We start from the raw sequence: 18231 nt of genomic DNA, 5'->3' as shown, positions 1-18231 counted from the left end.
ACTCCCTAAAGTTTTGATTGTGACTGTGCAACATCAATTCTGTTTTTTTTTTGTTTTTTGTTTTTTTTTTTTTTTTTTTTTTAGGATTTTTGCCACAATTGTGCAAGCTAAGACAAAAATTGCAGATAGAAAAAAGTCTATTGTCACAAGACAAAATAATTAAAAAAAAAAAATAGTTAGAGTTGGGTCCAAAATCAGAGATTACTAGTGGTAATTCTTCTATTTTGTGTGTTTAAAATTAAGTTTAAAGGGGACCTATTATGCAAAATTCACTTTTATATTGTTTTTGAACATAATTATGTTTCCGCAGTGTGTGAACACAACCACCCTATTGTGGTAAAAATCCATCCACTCCGTTTGTTATTTTCCCCATAAATCTGAAACCGTGTCTCAAAATGAGCCATTCAGGAATGTGCTCCAATGTGACGTCACATTAGAACAGGCCCCACCCACGACTGATGACAGAATCCGTCCTATTAACTTAGCTCCTCCCCTGAGTGAGCTGTAACCAGTCCACCATGTTTATCTCTTCACCAGAGCATTTAACAGCAGCTTTCAAGTAAGAAATGTATTTTTATTAAAGTTACTAAAGTTATTTAGTCAAGAACAGTGAGTGATTTTCTATTTTTCTTTTGTTGTTTGATTGATATTAACAGCATATACAGCAGTAGATATTGTATATTATGCTGCTTTCACTTTAATACACCGATCTAATATACACATGTGATTTATTTACCTGCTGTTTACATTCACAGACATAACCGACTGTGTTTATGTAAACTTTGTGTGTTTTTGACACAACCTTGTGTGTAATTGACAGCTTAAGCCAGTGGTGTCCAAACTCGGTCCTGGAGGGCCACTGTCCTGCAGAGTTTAGCTCCAACTTGCCTCAACACACCTGCCTGGAAGTTTCTAGTGTGCCAAGTAAGACATTGATTAGCTGGTTCAGGTGTGTTTATCTTGTGTTGGAGCTAAACGCTGGAGGACAGTGGCCCTCCAGGAGCAGGATTGGACACCCCAGGCTTAAACAACAAGACGTGAAATAAAACTTAGTTTAATACTCACGCGACACGCCGTCTGACAGCCAGCTTTCTTTGCGCGTGTAGTTTTAACTGATATGGCTTTAAACAAATTAATTTAAAAAAAATAACTTTCATGATGACAAAGAACTGCAATGTCACGTGACCGTGGTTGTGATAGAGATGATAATTAAAACCAAACAGATGTTTTGTTCAGATGTTTTCTGAGTATCTGAGGTACGAGCTGTAAAGGCACAGCACTATTCTGGATAGGGGGCGGGGAGCAGCAGCTCATTTCCATTTAAAGTAGGGCTGTCAACGTTAACGCGTTAACGCATGCGATTAAATCAAAATCCTTAACGCGTTAAAATAATTTGACGCATTTAACGCGAAAAAAATTACAGAAGCATGTGAAATTGCGTCATAATATAATTTACTTCACGCAGTTAGATGATCTTAAAGTCCATGCTGATTATATCAGAGATGGCAGAGAGAATTATTCACTCCAGTGTCTGCTAAGCTTTAAAACACGAACTCTTTGTCATATTCTGTCACTGTATCTGAAGAGCACGAGCCCTCCTGCATCGCGCTGTTCCTGTCTGAACGGAACATCGAAACATCCCACCGCTGTATGGCCAGATGATATGAAAACGTCTCAGGTTACTGGTGTAACTTATGTTCTCTGAATAGGGAACGAGACGCTGCGTAGCTATGACGCAATGGGAACGCCCTCTGGGTGTGCCGATTGTCTGAAGCCCGTATAGAATCATTCCAATTCGTTGGCTGATGGTGAAGGAATACAGCCTTCTTGTGGAAAAAGCTCTCGCACTCGTGATGGTCTCCTGGACGTCGGCAGGAAGACTAGAGATTAAAGCTGGCGGCCTTTGATGGGCCATACCCACAGCTTCCAAATCTCGAGACGAGGATGCCATATCTTGCCCTGAAGATGAGACAGCAGGTCTTGTCTGCTCGGGATCTCCCATGGAGTGGAGTCCAGAAGAAGAATCAGCTCTGAGAACCATGTCTGGGACGGCCAGAATGGGGCTACAAGTAGGAGACAGATCCTGCTCTTCCTCACCCTGCACAGAACAGCCAGGATCTGCTTGACAGGCAGGAACGCATAGAGTTTCAGTCTCGGCCATGGAGGCGCTGGGGTGCTCAGGGAGAACCAAAGCGGGCATTGAGACGACTCCTACGACGCAAAGAGGTCCACCTCCGCTCTGCCAAACACTTCTCAAATATGGGCTACTGTTTGAGGGTTTAGCATCCATTCCCCCGATCTGAGTTTCTGCCTTGACAGAAAATCTGCCACGAGGTTCAGGGTCCTGGGTACATGAACCGCTCTCAGGGAGAGGAGTTTGTTCTGAGTCCAAAGGAGGAGACGATGCGCATGCCTGTCCAGGGTGTGTGATCGTGAGCCCCCTTGGCAATTTATGTGAGACACCACCACCATGTTGTCCGTCCTGACAATGACGTGGCATCCCCTGAGAAAGGGGAGAAAGTGCAGCAAGGCCAGGGATACAGCCCTGAGTTCCAAGCTGTTTATGTGCCAAGAGAGGAACTCTCCTGTCCACACTCCACACGCTGGCCTGCCCTCGAAGACCACGCCCCAGCTGGTCAGAGAGGCGTCTGTTGTCCGTATCATTTGCCGACTGAAAACAGCACCCATGTTGACCCCTTTTTTGAAGAAAGAGTGGGTCCCGCCATATTGAAAGGGCGCGGAAACAAACACGCGACACTTTCAACAGGTGAAAGGCCGGTCCTGTCGATCGGACCCCTAAGAGCTTTATCCACCAAAGAAACGGCCTCATGTGAAGCAATCCTAGGGGCAGCACAGGGGAGGCTGTGGCCATGAGGCCCAAGAGCCGGCGACAGGTGCTTACAAAGACATGATGGCCTAGCCTGAAGCGGGCCAAACATGTAACAAGAACCCCTAAGAACGCAGTCTGTTGAGATGGGCGAGAACACTCTTTTCTGTGTTCAGTCTGAGGCCGAGAGACCGGATGTGGTGAAGGACGAAGTCTCTGTGGCGAGTCACTAATTCCCTGGAGTGGGCTAAAGTAAGCCAATTGTCTAGGTAATTGAGTATATGGATGCCCTGGAGCCTCAACGGGGCCAGAGCAGCATCCATACATTTCGTAAATGTCCTGGGTGCCAAGGCCAGGCCAAAGGGAAGAACCTTGTACTGATAAACCTTTCCTCCGAAGGCGAATCTGAGGAACTTCCTGTGCCGCTGGACAACCTGAATATGAAAATATGCATCCTTCAGGTCTATAGTGCCAAACCAGTCCTCCGACATGAATTTGAGACATGATAGTCTTCAGCATCAACATTCTGAACTTCCCTTTGTAAAGGGAGAAGTTCAGCCGACGAAGGTCTAGTATAGGGCGCAGACCGCTGTCCTTCTTCGTAACTAGAAAGTAGCGGCTGAAAAAGCTGCGTTCCACTTCCGCTGGAGGAACCTCTTCTATTGCCCCCTTGAGGAGGAGTGAAGATAGCTCCTGCTGGAATGGCGGTATAGCCCTGTTCCACAGAACCAACGAGGTTGGTGAAGTCAGCGGCTGCCGCATTAGTCAAGCGGGCGGAAAACGGCTGCTTCCAGGATCTGGAAATCTCACTATGCAGATCACTGAAAAAGGGCAGCTTTCTCCGTAATGGCCTAGAATTGGGGCCACTCAAAAACCTCTCATCTAGTTTAGACAACTGAGGTTCGTGGGGCTCGTTGGGCTAATTAATAACGAGCTTCTCTGTAGCACGCGAAAGCACTGCGTAAGCTCTGAGTAAGCCGCAGAAGGCCGCGCTTCCTGGCCGCCAGACGGGAGAGTGTCAGCTGAAGCAGCCCCGAAATCCTCAGAGTCGGACGCTGCGGTGTAAATAACATTGTCTAGCACGAAGGAAACCATCTCGCGTGCCTCCGGGCTAGGACACAGACAATCATGTGAGAATTCGACCGGCAAAACCCCGCGCGTGTGCTCAGGAGAGGGAGGGAGAGAAAGAGCAAGGCCCGTCTGCTCGCTCTCCATGTCCTCAAGCACTACATCCGAACCCCAGGTCGCGGATTCACGTGAGGCCTTGGCGGCTTTGGGAGCGCGACTGGGAAAAACGGATGACTCCTTCTCAAAAACCACAAGTCCAGAACGGAGAGTTTTGAGAAGGAGATTTTCACAGAATTTACAAGCAGAAGTGCCATGAACAGCCTCACGCGCGTGCAAAAAAAATCACGCGATTAAAAAAAATAATCTATTGACAGCCCTAATTTAAAGTTACACATAAAAAAACAGCGTGTTTTTGCTTCAACTCAAAAATGGACATTTACAACATTGTATAATAAATGATCTGTGGGGTATTTTGAGCTGAAACTTCATAGACACATTCTGGGGACACCCGAGACGTATATTACATCTTGTAAAAATGGGCATAATAGGTTCCCTTTAAATTAAGTTAATCTAACAATTTAAGATTTTTTTTTACTGCATAGCAGTTGAGAAAAATGTCCAACGTCTGCCCATATGCTGATTTACTTTTCCATTGAATTTCTCTTTTAAACTGTTTTTAGACAAAGAAGAAGTCCAGAGAAAGAGACAAAAGACCCTGCCAAACTTCCAGGACTACAGCGGAGCAGGAGGCGGAGCTGGAGGCATGTTCAGAGGAGGAGGGGGTGGGTCTACAGCAGGGGGCGGCCCCAGTGGAGGAGGAGGTACATCAACATTGCATTTTACTGCACATATATATATTTTTATTAAAAGTTTGAAAATCCCACCATGCACTGCTTTGATGCAGTGATGTTGGCTAAATATACTCTTCAAAATATCAAAATATTTCATGTTTTTGTCTTGTAGGACATTTCTTCCAGGGATATCAAAATTATAACAATTATGGGTCTGGATACAACTTCTCAGGCATGGGAGGAGGTGGGACCACCATCAAGCATAGTGAGTGTCCAAGCTGTCAATCAAGCTGCCTTCATCACAGCATTTTTGGCTGTACACTCACATATACTACCATTTAAAAGTTTGAAGTTGATTAAGAAAAATAAAAAGTAATAATTTATTTAAAAAAAAAAAAAATCTTACAGGCCCCTAATTTAAAAATGGTAGTGTACAAATTTTATAAGAAAAAGAATACATAAAAATTAAAAATTAAAAATCTGTTTTCCCTCCTCTTTTAGCATGTCAAGAACCAGTAGAAGACAGCGATGAAGATAGCGACAGTGATACAGATGATGATCCCGCTTCTGGTGGAGTGGTGCGAATCTGTGCACAACCTGAACCTGTTCCCCTGAATCTGGGTGTGGCGAGTGATGACACACAGCCTACAGAATATCTTGAGTTAGACGCCACAGGTTAGACCGAGTTTGACTTCCCGGTGTAGACAGTTAATCTAAATATTTGTGCAAAGCATCCTTTGTCAAACTGGACTAAAACCCAGACAAGCTTCATATTATAGATATCTCTTGTTTTTTTTTTGTTTTGTTTTTTTTAATGCAATATGTGCATTTGTCTTTTCAGGCTGTGTGTTAGAGTCACATTTGGCTGAGCTAGCTGAAAGACAAGCTCAAGCTCTCTTTCATTACGCATTAAGTGGTGATGCTAGAATGCTTTTGGCTCCACAGCGCCCCCTCATGACCACTCAAGACGAGAATGGAGACACGTAAGTCAGACAAACCAACCTCATGTTTTTGTCGATTTTTTTTTTTTTTTTTCTTTGTAGATATTTTTTGTAGATGGAAAGTTTATTTACTGAAATATTGGGTCTGGTTTTTAGGGGTTTACATCTGGGAGTGATCCACAGTCAGACAGATGCCGTGCGAAATCTAGCTCAAGTCATCTCCGCTCTCCCTGGAGAGGATGTACTCAATATGAGGAATGATCTCTACCAGGTATACTACAAACTCACTAGGGGTTTAACGGTACACAGAAGTCACGGTTTAGTGCATACCTCGGTTTTGGGGTCATGCTTCGGTACAATTTCGGTAGAGTAGGAAAAATGGTCACACTTTAGTTTAGGGTCCAATTCTCACTATTAACTAACTATTAACTATGACTTTTGCCTTAATAAACCCCTAATTACTGCTTATTAATAGTTAGTGAGGTAGTTGTTAAGTTTAGGTATTAGTAGGATTATGGGATGTAGAATATGGTTTTGCAGAATAAGGCACTAATATGTGCTTTATAAGTACTAATAAACAGATTGGAGCGTGGATCACCCATGACTGACTGTATTTGTCGTCTGATTGTATGCACCGAACCGTGACGTCAGTACCTTACGATTCGGGATGAATACATGTTCCATTGCACCCCTAAAACTCACACAATACTTTCACTACAACCGAGGCCTGTGAAATTTCCAAAAACTCGGTAGCCAATAAAATCCTCTGATACTTCTGTCCCAGACTCCTTTGCACCTAGCAGTGTTGACGCAGCAGACAGAGGTAGTCGGGGCCTTATTGGAGGCCAAGGTAGACATCACACTGACAGATCGCCATGGAAACACGGCACTTCACCTGGCGGCTCAACAGAAAGAGGAAAGCATGCTGCGATTGCTCCTAAAGCACAAGTCAATGGCGCAGTTAACTAGCATCCCCAACACAGCAGGTATGCTGCACTAACTATCTGAGATCCATTAATGCATTCAGATTTTTTGGGGCTCTGATTTGTTTATATGTGTGTGTTCAGGTCTCTGTCCGCTTCACCTGGCTGTAAAGGCGAACAGTTTGAGTTGTGTTCGGGCCCTCCTGGATGGCGGGGCAGATGTGGAGGTTCAGGAGCTTACGTGTGGCCGCACAGCACTTCATCTGGCCACAGAGCTGGGCAACCTTTCCCTCGCCGGCTGCCTCCTGCTGGAGGTACTACTAACATCTCCCTGTGTGATTGTATGCTCCAGTGAATGGATTTTGAGGATGTTACTTTAGTGAATACTGCATATTTCTGCTATTTTAAAGTTTTATGTTAAAGGTGGTTTACCTGTAACTCTCGCTAGCTGTTATACACGCGATGTGAGAATGGATGTCCGTTCATCACAGCTGACGCACAACAAAAAAATGCTTCATGAAAAATAAAGCACAGATGATGATGAACGACAAGGAAGCACATTTGATGTTAGTTGCAAACAGCACAGCAGCTCCAGACAATCAATGACAATCAAACCCAGTGTTGCGGAATCGAAGCAGCCTCCGTGTCTGTTTTCATCCCTTCCCGCTTAGCTCTCTCCAGCGCTGGAAAGCTTTTCTAATATTAACGCGAATCCTAAAGCGCTTGCCCAGTCATAAACCTTCATTCCAGTGATATTCTTTTGAGCTCTTTTGTATTGTCTTATCTCTCTTTATGCAGTCTTTCTTTAAATCTCCCTCTTGCTCATTCTGTGTCCTCGAACGTCATACACCCCTAATGCTGATTGGCTACAAGTTTGTTGTTGGTGTCGGTCTGACTAACTTCCAAACAGTGTTTTCGAAATATGGCTTACCCCACCTTTAATTAGTGTATATTTTATTCTGTCATCTTTTTACACCTCACTAACTTTAAAGGCCAGGATGCATCAAGCCAACGGTCGGCCATTTTTGAACATTGGTTGGCTTTGTTTTTTCAGTGTGTTCCACACCGTTGGCTCTAGTTGGATGGCGTCAGGGTTTTTTGGGCAAATGCAGCATGTTGAATTGGCATCGGGCCGTCGGTGAGAGAGAGAACTCTGATTGGCTGTTCAGCATAGAGAACGAGTCAGTGTACAAGAATAAAAGCAAAAGTGACGAAAGCGAGCAAAAAAGTCAAGACGGTACAGACAGAAGGCTGTTATAATTTTACGGCATCTTACCTGAGCATTTCAATATGCAAATATTTTCATAATAACATGAGACGACTGGAATGAAGAAAGTGATAGGTGTGATTGATATTCAAAATGGTAAACAAGTGCTGCTTTGTTTACGGTCTGTATATCTGCAGTCCTAGTTTTGGTTTCCCTTTTTTTCTTTTATAGACTATGATACCTGCTGATACAGACAGATATTTACTTACACACAGGCGCAGAACGCACATGCTAGTTGACAGTCGCCTTTATTACTGTTGGAGTGCTCAAGCGCAGCTTTTTGGCTGAGACGCAGCTGACGAGAGGCGACAACACAGTCAGCTTTTGTCGCCGCTAGTTCTTTGACATTGGCTTGGTGTGTCCCAGGCTTTAGAATTAAAAAGTTGATGCTACTGTCTCTTTAAGACTTTTATAGCTAAATAACTTCTATTATGATTGGCTAACCTCATGACCCTTTTATGTTAATAAATACTAAATGCATGTTTACACTGCCTTTCAAAATATTGGGGTCGGAACGTGTTTAATTTTTTAGTCTTTTATCCTCACCAAGACTGTATATTTGATATTTTATTTTATTTTATTTTTATTTTATTTGATATATTATTTTTATTATTATGTAATATTATTTAAAATAACTTTTTTCTATTTCATTCTTTATAAATGGCAAAGAAGAATATTCAGTAGCTGTCACATGATTCTTCAGAAATCATTCTAATAGCTGATTTGCTGCTCAAGAAATATTTCTTATTATTATCAATGTTGAAAACAGTTGCTTAATATTTTGGTGGAAACCCTGATATTTTGTTTCCAGGATTCTCTGATGAATATAAAGTTCAAAAGAACAGCATTTATTTGAATTAAAAATATTTTGTAACAATATCCTTTGTAATCTTTTGTCTTTATTCTCACTTTTGATCAATTTAATGTGTCCTTGCATAATAATTTATTTAAAAAATAAAATAAAATCTTGCTGACCCCAAACTTTTGAATGGTAGTGCATATAGTAACATAGATGGTCACATGATATATTACAATATACACTGACAGTTCTGACATCATAGCTTTAGCTATTTCTGAAGGACCAACAGTCAAGCTAGACTGTGGAAAGAACTTTGAATATGTCTACATACTAGTATGTTAAATCGTATATATTAAAAGAACAAAGACAATCCTGTTTTCTATATGTCCCCTTGAAAGTGAGACAAATTCAAAGGTGAATGCAGAAATAATGTGCTCATGAAGTTATTCATTGGAATTTTCTTTTGGATGAATCACACTGCATGTGTTATATTTTGACTATACAGGGTAACGCATGTGTAGACAGCGTCACCTACAATGGCTCCACTCCTCTGCACATTGCTGCAGGACGAGACTCAACTAAACTGAGCGCACTTCTAATGGCTGCAGGTGAGGAATTATGTGTGTTAACTGTCATGCTGAAACATGACAGGTCAACAATAACTGTCTTTGCCTGCTGTCATTAATTAAATAAAGATGTTTCACCACTCATTCCGAATCATAAATGCTATATTTGTGTTCATAGTCAGTAGATTAATTTACCTGGTGTAATTAACTAGTGTTGTGTGCTTTGCTTTTAGGAGCAGATCCTCATAAGGAGAACTTTGAACCGCTATTCTTTAAAGATGATGAGCTGTGTGGCACATGTGAGGATGAGGAGGAGGATGAAGGCTATATCCCTGGGACAACCCCTCTGAACATGGCAACTTCCCCAGAGGTAGGTTTCACCTCTGTTAGAGGGCCATATGTAGTTTGAAACTGCAGGTTGTCATTGGTTGTGAACATAATGTGTGATCTGTTCTGTGCTGTCAGGTGTATGATATTCTCAATGGAGAAGAGTATCAGCCCACCACCATCGTCATTGCACCGCAAGGTATGAGCTCCAGGCTTTGTATTCTTGTAATGTTTATGCTGCTTCTGAACAAAAATATTCTTTGCTGAAATACTTCGTAATAAAAAAGGAAAACTATTCAACTATTCAGTTCAGATGTTTGGGGTTGGTACGATTATTTTTTTTTTTTTTATATATATAGTTTTGAAAGAAGTCTCTTACGGTCATCAAGGCTGCATTTATGTAATCAAAAACATTGCAATGTTGAGAAATATAAAATAAGTGTTTTAAAATGTAACTTATTCCTGTAATGGCAAAGCTGAATTTTCAGCATCATTACTCTAGTCTTCAGTGTCACATGATCCTTTCTAATATGCTGATTTGGTGCTCAATAAACATTTCTAATTATCATCAATGTTGAAAATAGTTGTGCTGCTTAAAGGGATAGTTGAAAATTGAAAATTACCCCATGATTTAGTCACCTTCAAGTCATACTAGGTGTATATGACTTTCTTCTTTCAGACGTATACAATCAGAGTTATATTAAAAAATATACTGGCTCTTCCAAGCTTTATAGTGGCAATGAATAGAGGATGAGATTTTGAAGCCCAAAAAAGTGCAACCATCCATCATAAAAGATAACCACTCAGCTCCGGGCGTTAATAAAGGCCTTCTGAAGTGATGCGATGCGTTTGTGTACGAAAAATATCCATATTTAAAACTTTAAAAACTAAAATAACTGCGGCCATACACACGTCAACTTACGGCAAAAGAGTAACCCCTGCTACAATGGAGTAGCGTAAGCTTAGACGCCTCTCGCAGTTTAAACAAATAGGGCTGTGCGACAAACTCAAGCTCCTCTTCTCTTATATCGAAATCCTCCGACTTTTCTCTTTAAAAATTCTCGTTTTAGACTTATAATTCATCAGTGTTTTGTTTTGCGCTATCCTCTGCACTTCCGCGTCTGTCAATACGTCATGCGTCAGGTCAGAGTTCACTCTTTCGCCGTAAAACGATGCGTACGGTCGTCTATCAGAAGCTAGTTATTTTAGTTTTTAAAGTTTTAAATATGGATATATTTCTTATACAAACGCATCGCTTCACTTTAGAAGGCCTTTATTAACCCCCCCCGGAGCTGTGTAGTTATATTCTATGATGGATGGTTGCACTTTTTTGGGCTTCAAAATCTCATCCTCTATTCACTCCCATTATAAAGCTTGGATGAGCCAGGACATTATTTAATATAACTCCAATTGTGTTCGTCTAAAAGAAGAAAGTCATATACACCTAGGATGGCTTGAGGGTGAGTAAATCATGTGGTAATTTTCATTTTTGGGTGAACTAACCCTTTAATATTATTGTGGAAACCATGATCTTAACTTTGTAAATGTCTTTACTGTCAATTTTGATCAATTTAATGCATCCTTGCTGAACAAAAGTATCAAAACTTTACTGACCCTAAAATATTTTGTGTTTGGGTGCATTTAAATGTGTTTGGCTCGTGTTTGCAGGTGACATGAAGAGCTTGAGCTCTGACACAAAGCAGGAGCTGTGCCAGGCACTGGAGGGGCAGACGGAAGGCTGGGAGAGTCTGGCTCATGCTCTGGGCCTTGGTATCCTGACCAGCGCCTTCAGACTCAGCTCCTGCCCTGCTGGAAAGCTGCTGGACAGCTACGAGGTAAACAAATTCACTTCCTTTTTGAACATAAACATTGGAGACTGGAGAGTAGTAAGAAACGTAAGTCGACTAATTTTCATTGCTTTTAACAGATTTGATTTGTGTGTATCAGAGAATTGATTTTCCCAAACAGATATAAGTGTATTCAATACTTTGTAGCACTTTAGTAAATTAATTTGTATTTTAAATGTATTTAATCTCAATACTTCAAATGTTTTGGGATTGAAAAAGTTCTGTATTATTTATGCTTAGGGCTAAACCTGACCCATTATATTATATTGTATTATATTATATTATATTATATTATATTATATTAAACGGTTAGTTCCTGTCCTTGATTCTGATTGGTCAATAGCTGTGTTTTATTCACTACACAACACCCTTAGCAACCACTCAGGAGTGACAACCGCATTTAAATGCGGAAGTGAATCCCCTTAATTATCGTTACATGTGTGTACGGAACACGACTCACTCTCGAAACTCCGATGATTGACAGCTTGGAAACCACAGCAACGTTCTGGCGTCTCACATGTTTGGTATCCGTTATTGTGACCAAAGTAATATATACAGTGACAAAACACTCATTATTTTCAGCAATTTAACTAAACCAAAGTCCCTTTAAGAGACGTTAAGTGTTATTCTATAGTCTTTGACTAAACAGTCGACGGAGGCGTTGTGTTGTGTTTATGCTTGTACAGCCTGTTTCACACAGAGTGCGCTCGTTCTGTGTTGCCATGATCACTAATTTTTATGCGTTTTGGGCTTGTTGTTTAAGCTCGGCTCATAAAGCGACCGGGTTTATGGAGTTTTTCAAGTGAGCAAACACGAGTCGCGATATTTTGTTCTTATTTTCAGCATGAAGCATTTGGATTTATTTTGGTTTATTATAGGCTTGTTCTTGTTCGCAGATTTTTCTAGCAAGATTTGGCAACACGAATGAGTCAAGGCTCGTGCTTTCCCTGTAATTCACCATGCATACAGAAGAGAGACACATCTCCGATGCATGTTAACATCATTAACAACTAGTTGTTCAGTTCGGTTCTGTACACTGCATATAATTTGTGTAAATGCGGTTGTCACTACCTGTATTTTTCGGGAGTTAATACGGTTGTAGAATGCGGTTGTCACTCCTGTATTTTACTGAACTGTGTGTGTACAGAACGCGATTAAGCACTAAAAGGTGAACTGACAACCGAATTTAGCTGCAGTGTGTACGTGGCCTGTATGTTCTCAATTGATATTGTTCATTGAAGCTTACTGTATTATGTAGAAGAGTACTGTGAGAAAGAGATCGAGTGAGCGAGTTTATTACCTGCATTCAGATTTAGCATTTTCCTTCAGGTCAGTCCTATGTTCATAATAAAAAATCTCTTTAAATGTCTGATGTATTATCCTGTCCTTTTAACAGTTAAGGGGTTTTCCCGTGACTGACAGCGCTAGCATTTGTCAGTTGCGTCTTGTACCATGTTCACAACAATTCAGTCTTTTCAATGTAAAAGTCTTCGTTACTGACTGACACACTCATAAAGACAGTCTTTGCCGCCATCTAATGGCGTAATAATGTAACTTCTGTTGCTGTTCACGGTCAGGGACTATTTTTTTTCGGCGGAAGGAAGGCTTTAGTGAAATGTTTATTTCATGAAAGTTGCATTGATACATATTTCTGGCTTTAATATTTGTATTGTGTGGTAACTGTTTTATAAAAGCAATAAGGTACTCGAGGCTAGTGCTGTATCGTGAATAAGTCATGGCTGAAGGGGTTGCAAAGGAATCATAATCAGGCAGAGAGTGAAGAATAAAGAATATACATAAAATTCATGATTGTGACAGACCATATCATATATCATATCATATATAATATCATACTGTATATCATATCATATCATATATCAATCACAAGATACAACAAAACTGAGTGAACTTTTTTTTTTTTTAATAGAATTACTGGATTGAAATAATATGGCGCTTTATGCTTAGGGCTAAACCTATCGACCATATTTCTCAAAACACCGTTGAATATATTAATTCCTCTAACATTAATCGTTAATTAATCTAACATTAAGCATCCTGTAGTTGCTCTGGTTTCAGTTGCTAATTATCAATACGTGTCCTGCAGGTGTCTGGAGGAACGGTGCGTGAGCTTGTGGAGGGACTGAAGCATATTGGGAACAGCAGTGCTGTCAGTTTACTCCAGGCTGTGTATAAGGAGCCTGAAGCTGTCCACACCACACCTCAGCTCACAGGTAATTGTTTGATATGTGCATTTCTGGGTGATGTGGCCTAGGTGGTTGAACATTTGGGCTGGTAAGACAAAAGTTGTTGGTTCTAGCCCACAAGGGGTGATTCATGAACCAATACCATTGTGCCCTTCAGTATGCATAACCACAGGTTGCTCACAGCACAATACATTTAAATTAATATTAAATACTTTTTTTTTAATATAATATTTGAATCATATTTCTGTTGTCAACATTTTCTAAAAAAAAAAATAAGCCACTCAAGGCCGCTGTGGCAAAGATTCAACTATGGTAAAATCACAGTAACACATGGCCTTATTTATTGCTTTAATTTACATTTGATATCAAATGCTAAAGGCATAACTACCACCAATGCTAGATAACAATCGAACCATTGTCTAATAGTGAAATAAAATGTATTTTGTTCTGTGTACCAGAGCATAAACCTCAACAATTCATCTTCTCGAAACATGTAATTTTTGCTCATTGGTGAGACATTTTGGATCTTTTCCCAAGAGCACGACGTCATTGTGGCATTTCGTAGTATGAGTTGTAATTTGTACTACACACCTGTCGGGGAGTTTTTTGTCCCACAATAGGGTTTGTAAAACCCCCAGATTAAATCACTGTCAATCTCAGTCCCCTGCCCCTCTCTCTTTAACAATAATATCACGTTGTGGTCCTCCCTGACATCACCTCATGTGAACCCAAGCATGATGTCAACAAAACAGCACTACCACTGCATTCTAAAGGGAGTTCCCCTCTGTCTCAGCAGGGTGACCCATCACACTGCAGTAGTGTTCACATCGAATTTATGCAGTAATGGCGATGTTTCAGGGGGAAGCGGACACTTAAGAGGGGGATTCCCAGGAACAGAAGTGAAACTTAGATATGGCACTTCTGGTTTTTGTCTCTGGCGCAGTTTCTTTGAAACAAGTCTTTCCACCTTGATGTCTGATTTGAAGCGTTCATTGTTAGGGTCGAGTGAGCGTGTGTAAGCCAGCCGGGGAAGTTTTTTTTTTTTTTTTTTTTTTTTTTTTTTCGGTTTCTTTCTCGTGGTTGTCCATATTGTTGTGGCACGCTGTATGTTAAAAATACACCAATGTTCTGTAAATACAGTGGGGTTGAAAAGTCTGAGGCCTCATATAAAATTTGGGATTCAAAATCTGTTTTAAATCTGGAAACAAAAAGGTTTTAGGAAGCATTAAAGGGTTGGTTCACCCAAAAATGAAATTTCTGTCATTAATTACACACCCTCATGTCATTCCACACCTGTAAGACCTTCATTTATCTTCGGAACACAAATTAAGATATTTTTGATGAAATCCGAAGATTTTTGAACCACACATAGGCAGCAACGTCATTGTACCTTTCAAGGCCCAGAAAGGTATTAAAGATATTGTTAAAATAGTCAACGTGACTACAGTTTTTCAACCTTAATGCTACGTAGTGACGAGAATACTTTTTTTGCGCCAAAACAAAAATAGTGACTTTATTCAACAATTTCTTCTCTTCCCTGTCATTCTCCTATGCTGTTGACGTAGTAAGCGCAGTGCAGCGCTTCCATGTTCTACGTCAGAACACCGGCTCAGTATTGGCCAATGTTGTACACGTGAGCACCACGACGCATGCATGTGATGCTGACGCAGGAGCCGGCCAATAATGAGTCGCCATTTTGGTGTAGAACACGGAAGCGCTGCACTGCGCTTACTACGTCAACAGCATAGGAGAATGACAGGGAAGAGAAGAAATTGTTGAATAAAGTCACTATTTTTGTTTTGTTTTTGCACACAAAACATATTCTTGTCGCTTCATAACATTAAGGTTGAACCACTGTAGTCACATGGACTATTTTAACGATGTGTTTACTACCTTTCTGGGCCTTGAAAGGTGCAATGATGTTGCTGCCTATGTGTGGTTCAGAAACCCTCAGATTTCATAAAAAATATCTTAATTTGTGTTCCGAAAATGTCTTACCAGTTTGGAATGACATGAGAGTGAGTACTTAATAACTGAAATTTAATTTTTGGGTGAACTAACCCTTTAAGATGTAAAATGTAATGTGATATGAAACAAGTATTGTTGTTATTAAAGCAAAATAGGGACAAACCAAATACTCTATTTATTTTATTCATTCAACTTGTCACTCAAGTGGTTAACCTGGTGATATAATTAGATTTTTTGCATACTTTTAGACCTAACTGTAATTAAATTTAATAATAATTATGATTGTTTAAACGTTTGTCGACTCTTTGTGGTTTACGATTGCCAAGCAACACAATGATCAAAAAGAGAGAATTCATTATTATAGAATTCATTTTTATAAGCTTCATAGTTTGAGTATATTCGTAATTTTGACATTTTCTTATTAAAATGTTATTCTATGTATATTCTATAATATATTTTATTTTATTTTATAATTTTATAATAAAAATGTATAAGAATTATCTTTAATTAGGGAAAAGAGTCTAAATGCTTATACGATCATATTAATAATAGCCCCTTTTTTTCCCCTCAAAACAACCCATTTCTCAGGTCCAGGGCTCTGTAAGTCCATTCAGGGTTTGATACTGGGCCCTCATCAGGAGGAGAGTGGAATATGCGACAGCGGGGTGGAGACTTCTTTCTAGACCCCCAGCCTTGGTTTCGCTGACTCCAAACACAATCGCACAAGCTGAGGCCTGACCCTAAAAACCAGCTTCTCCCTCCTCACTACAGCAGCAGTGCCACTCAACTTCAGGACACATCTCCGAAATCTGTGATTGGCCACCGTTCACTGTGGATGCTCCTCAGCCACACCCAATTTGCAAATGAACTCTGAGGAGTCCTTAAGCTAGGGACTTCTCTGGCAATGGGGATTTTCTTCCCTTTTTTTTTTTTTTTTTTTTTTTAAAGCTTTTAATATGAATAATACCAAAAAGCACTTATTTGAACATTTTATTTTTCCTTTTATAAGAGCTATATTGTCTTGGACATTTTTTTTAATTTCCAAGTGGCTGTTTTTATTTGTGGTTAAGCTGAGCAATGACGTCTAGAGCCCAGATGTTACATCAAGAAACTAATATTTAGGTGGTGTATGATGTCTTGCACATTATTTAGATTCTCAGGCCTGATTTGCAAAAAAAAAAAAAAAAAAAAAAACAAACAAAAAAAACATTTATTACCTGCATCGTTTATAAATAGTTTTTTTTTTTAACGTCTGGTTTGATAAGTCTGGCCTCAACTATTTGTTTCCTTTGTTAATAAATATTAACAAACAATCTGATTTAAAAATGGCATCTTCAGTTTAGATAACCTATTATGAAGACTTCCTCAAAGTCATTTGCTTACAAACGGTTTTCATTTGGAGCTGCAATGCAGTGACATACAGGAAGAGGTCTACTGGATTATTATGACCCTCTGGACCAATCGAATCTGTTGGATGATGGAAAAATCTCTTCCCTTTATAATAGACCCTCCAAAAAGATCTGTTCTGCTGCCATCCCTCACCCCTTCAGCTGTTATTTGGGTTGGCGATGGAATTTATTTCGCATTTAGTGGTGCTACCTGTAATTTCTCAGTTTTTGCTCACGGGTTCTGAAAAAGAAAATCATAAGCTTTGAGAGAATATTCTCTCTTCCACTTGTTTGATTGATTAAAAAAAACACGAGGGTCAGTCCTGAGCAGTAATTGAAGTGTGTTTGACTAGATTTTGATGGACTGTGTGTGTGTGTGTGTGTGTGTGTGTGTGTGTGTGTGTGTGTGTGTGTGTGTGTGTGTGTGTGTGAGAGAGAGAGAGAATGAGTTTAAGGAGCTTTACGGAATGTGTGTATGAGGATTGCTTCAACCAGATGCCTCAAGTGCCCTTTATGAAATACTTGGTTACATTTTTATCTTGCTTTAAAAAAAGTTAAATCTCATTCCCTTCTGTTGTGTGTGAACTCAGGCTGTATAAGACAAAGTATCACTGAGATAATATGCTGATCCAAATCAGCTGTCTTTCTTTTTGCTTTGTGAAATGTTCTAAACATGGCCTCCGACCTTTGAACTGACTTGGGGACTCGCATGTCACCAAAATGCTTTTAGCTGCCGTAATATTTTTCATACTATAGTGAATAATGTTAAAAAGAGCAACAAAACCATCCAAAACCCCAGACTAAAGGTTTGACAGGCACTGTAATGTATTTTTGGCTGTAAATTGGTATTTATGTCTGTACCCTGTGAATCAGTGTTGTACAGAGGGAAAATTGTGTGTGCTTTGTAACTGGTTTTATTGTAATACTTTTATAATAAAACAATTAATTGTGTACTACTGTTTTGAAGTTTTATTTTACGTCTTCTGTAGTTATTGACTATTCATATTGCACACAAATTTGTTTCCGCTCCATAACTGATACAGTGATTTTCAATTTGCAGGTTGTTGTGATGTGTTCTGCTAAACCACCAGCAGATGGTGTCCAATCTTACCTTTTTAAACGTCCAATTCTTTGAATTCTCATACAGGCTCATGTCTTTTTACTTTTTTTTTTTTTTTTTTGTCTTAAGCTAAAGCTAATTATAATTGCAATAAGCTTACTAATAAAGCTAGCTAACTTTTATCATTTATAGAATTTAATTCAACAAAGACAAATTTTTTCATTAATATTTTTCAACCAAGTTTTTTTTAGCAAT

The 18231-nt window shown here is 39.8% G+C and overlaps 1 protein-coding gene across 2 annotated transcripts in view; it reads left to right on the top strand.

Annotated features, from left to right (window-relative positions):
• The window catches only part of nfkb1 (nuclear factor of kappa light polypeptide gene enhancer in B-cells 1), a 47505-nt gene extending 29638 nt beyond the window's left edge, over positions 1-17867 (top strand). For both annotated transcript variants that reach the window (XM_051918332.1, XM_051918333.1), the window contains 13 exons: positions 4576-4716; positions 4859-4951; positions 5188-5361; positions 5528-5669; positions 5784-5898; positions 6412-6613; positions 6695-6864; positions 9122-9224; positions 9416-9552; positions 9648-9708; positions 11178-11344; positions 13461-13587; positions 16117-17867. In XM_051918332.1, the coding sequence (XP_051774292.1) occupies positions 4576-4716; positions 4859-4951; positions 5188-5361; positions 5528-5669; positions 5784-5898; positions 6412-6613; positions 6695-6864; positions 9122-9224; positions 9416-9552; positions 9648-9708; positions 11178-11344; positions 13461-13587; positions 16117-16211 (1727 nt within the window). In that variant the 3' untranslated portion in view covers positions 16212-17867. The remainder of the gene's footprint in view (positions 1-4575; positions 4717-4858; positions 4952-5187; positions 5362-5527; positions 5670-5783; positions 5899-6411; positions 6614-6694; positions 6865-9121; positions 9225-9415; positions 9553-9647; positions 9709-11177; positions 11345-13460; positions 13588-16116) is intronic.
• The last annotated feature ends 364 nt before the right edge of the window (positions 17868-18231 follow it).

This window comes from Ctenopharyngodon idella, chromosome 14, assembly GCF_019924925.1.
Source record: "Ctenopharyngodon idella isolate HZGC_01 chromosome 14, HZGC01, whole genome shotgun sequence".
Classification (NCBI taxonomy): domain Eukaryota; kingdom Metazoa; phylum Chordata; class Actinopteri; order Cypriniformes; family Xenocyprididae; genus Ctenopharyngodon; species Ctenopharyngodon idella.
This window is presented reverse-complemented; position numbering and strand designations above follow the sequence as displayed.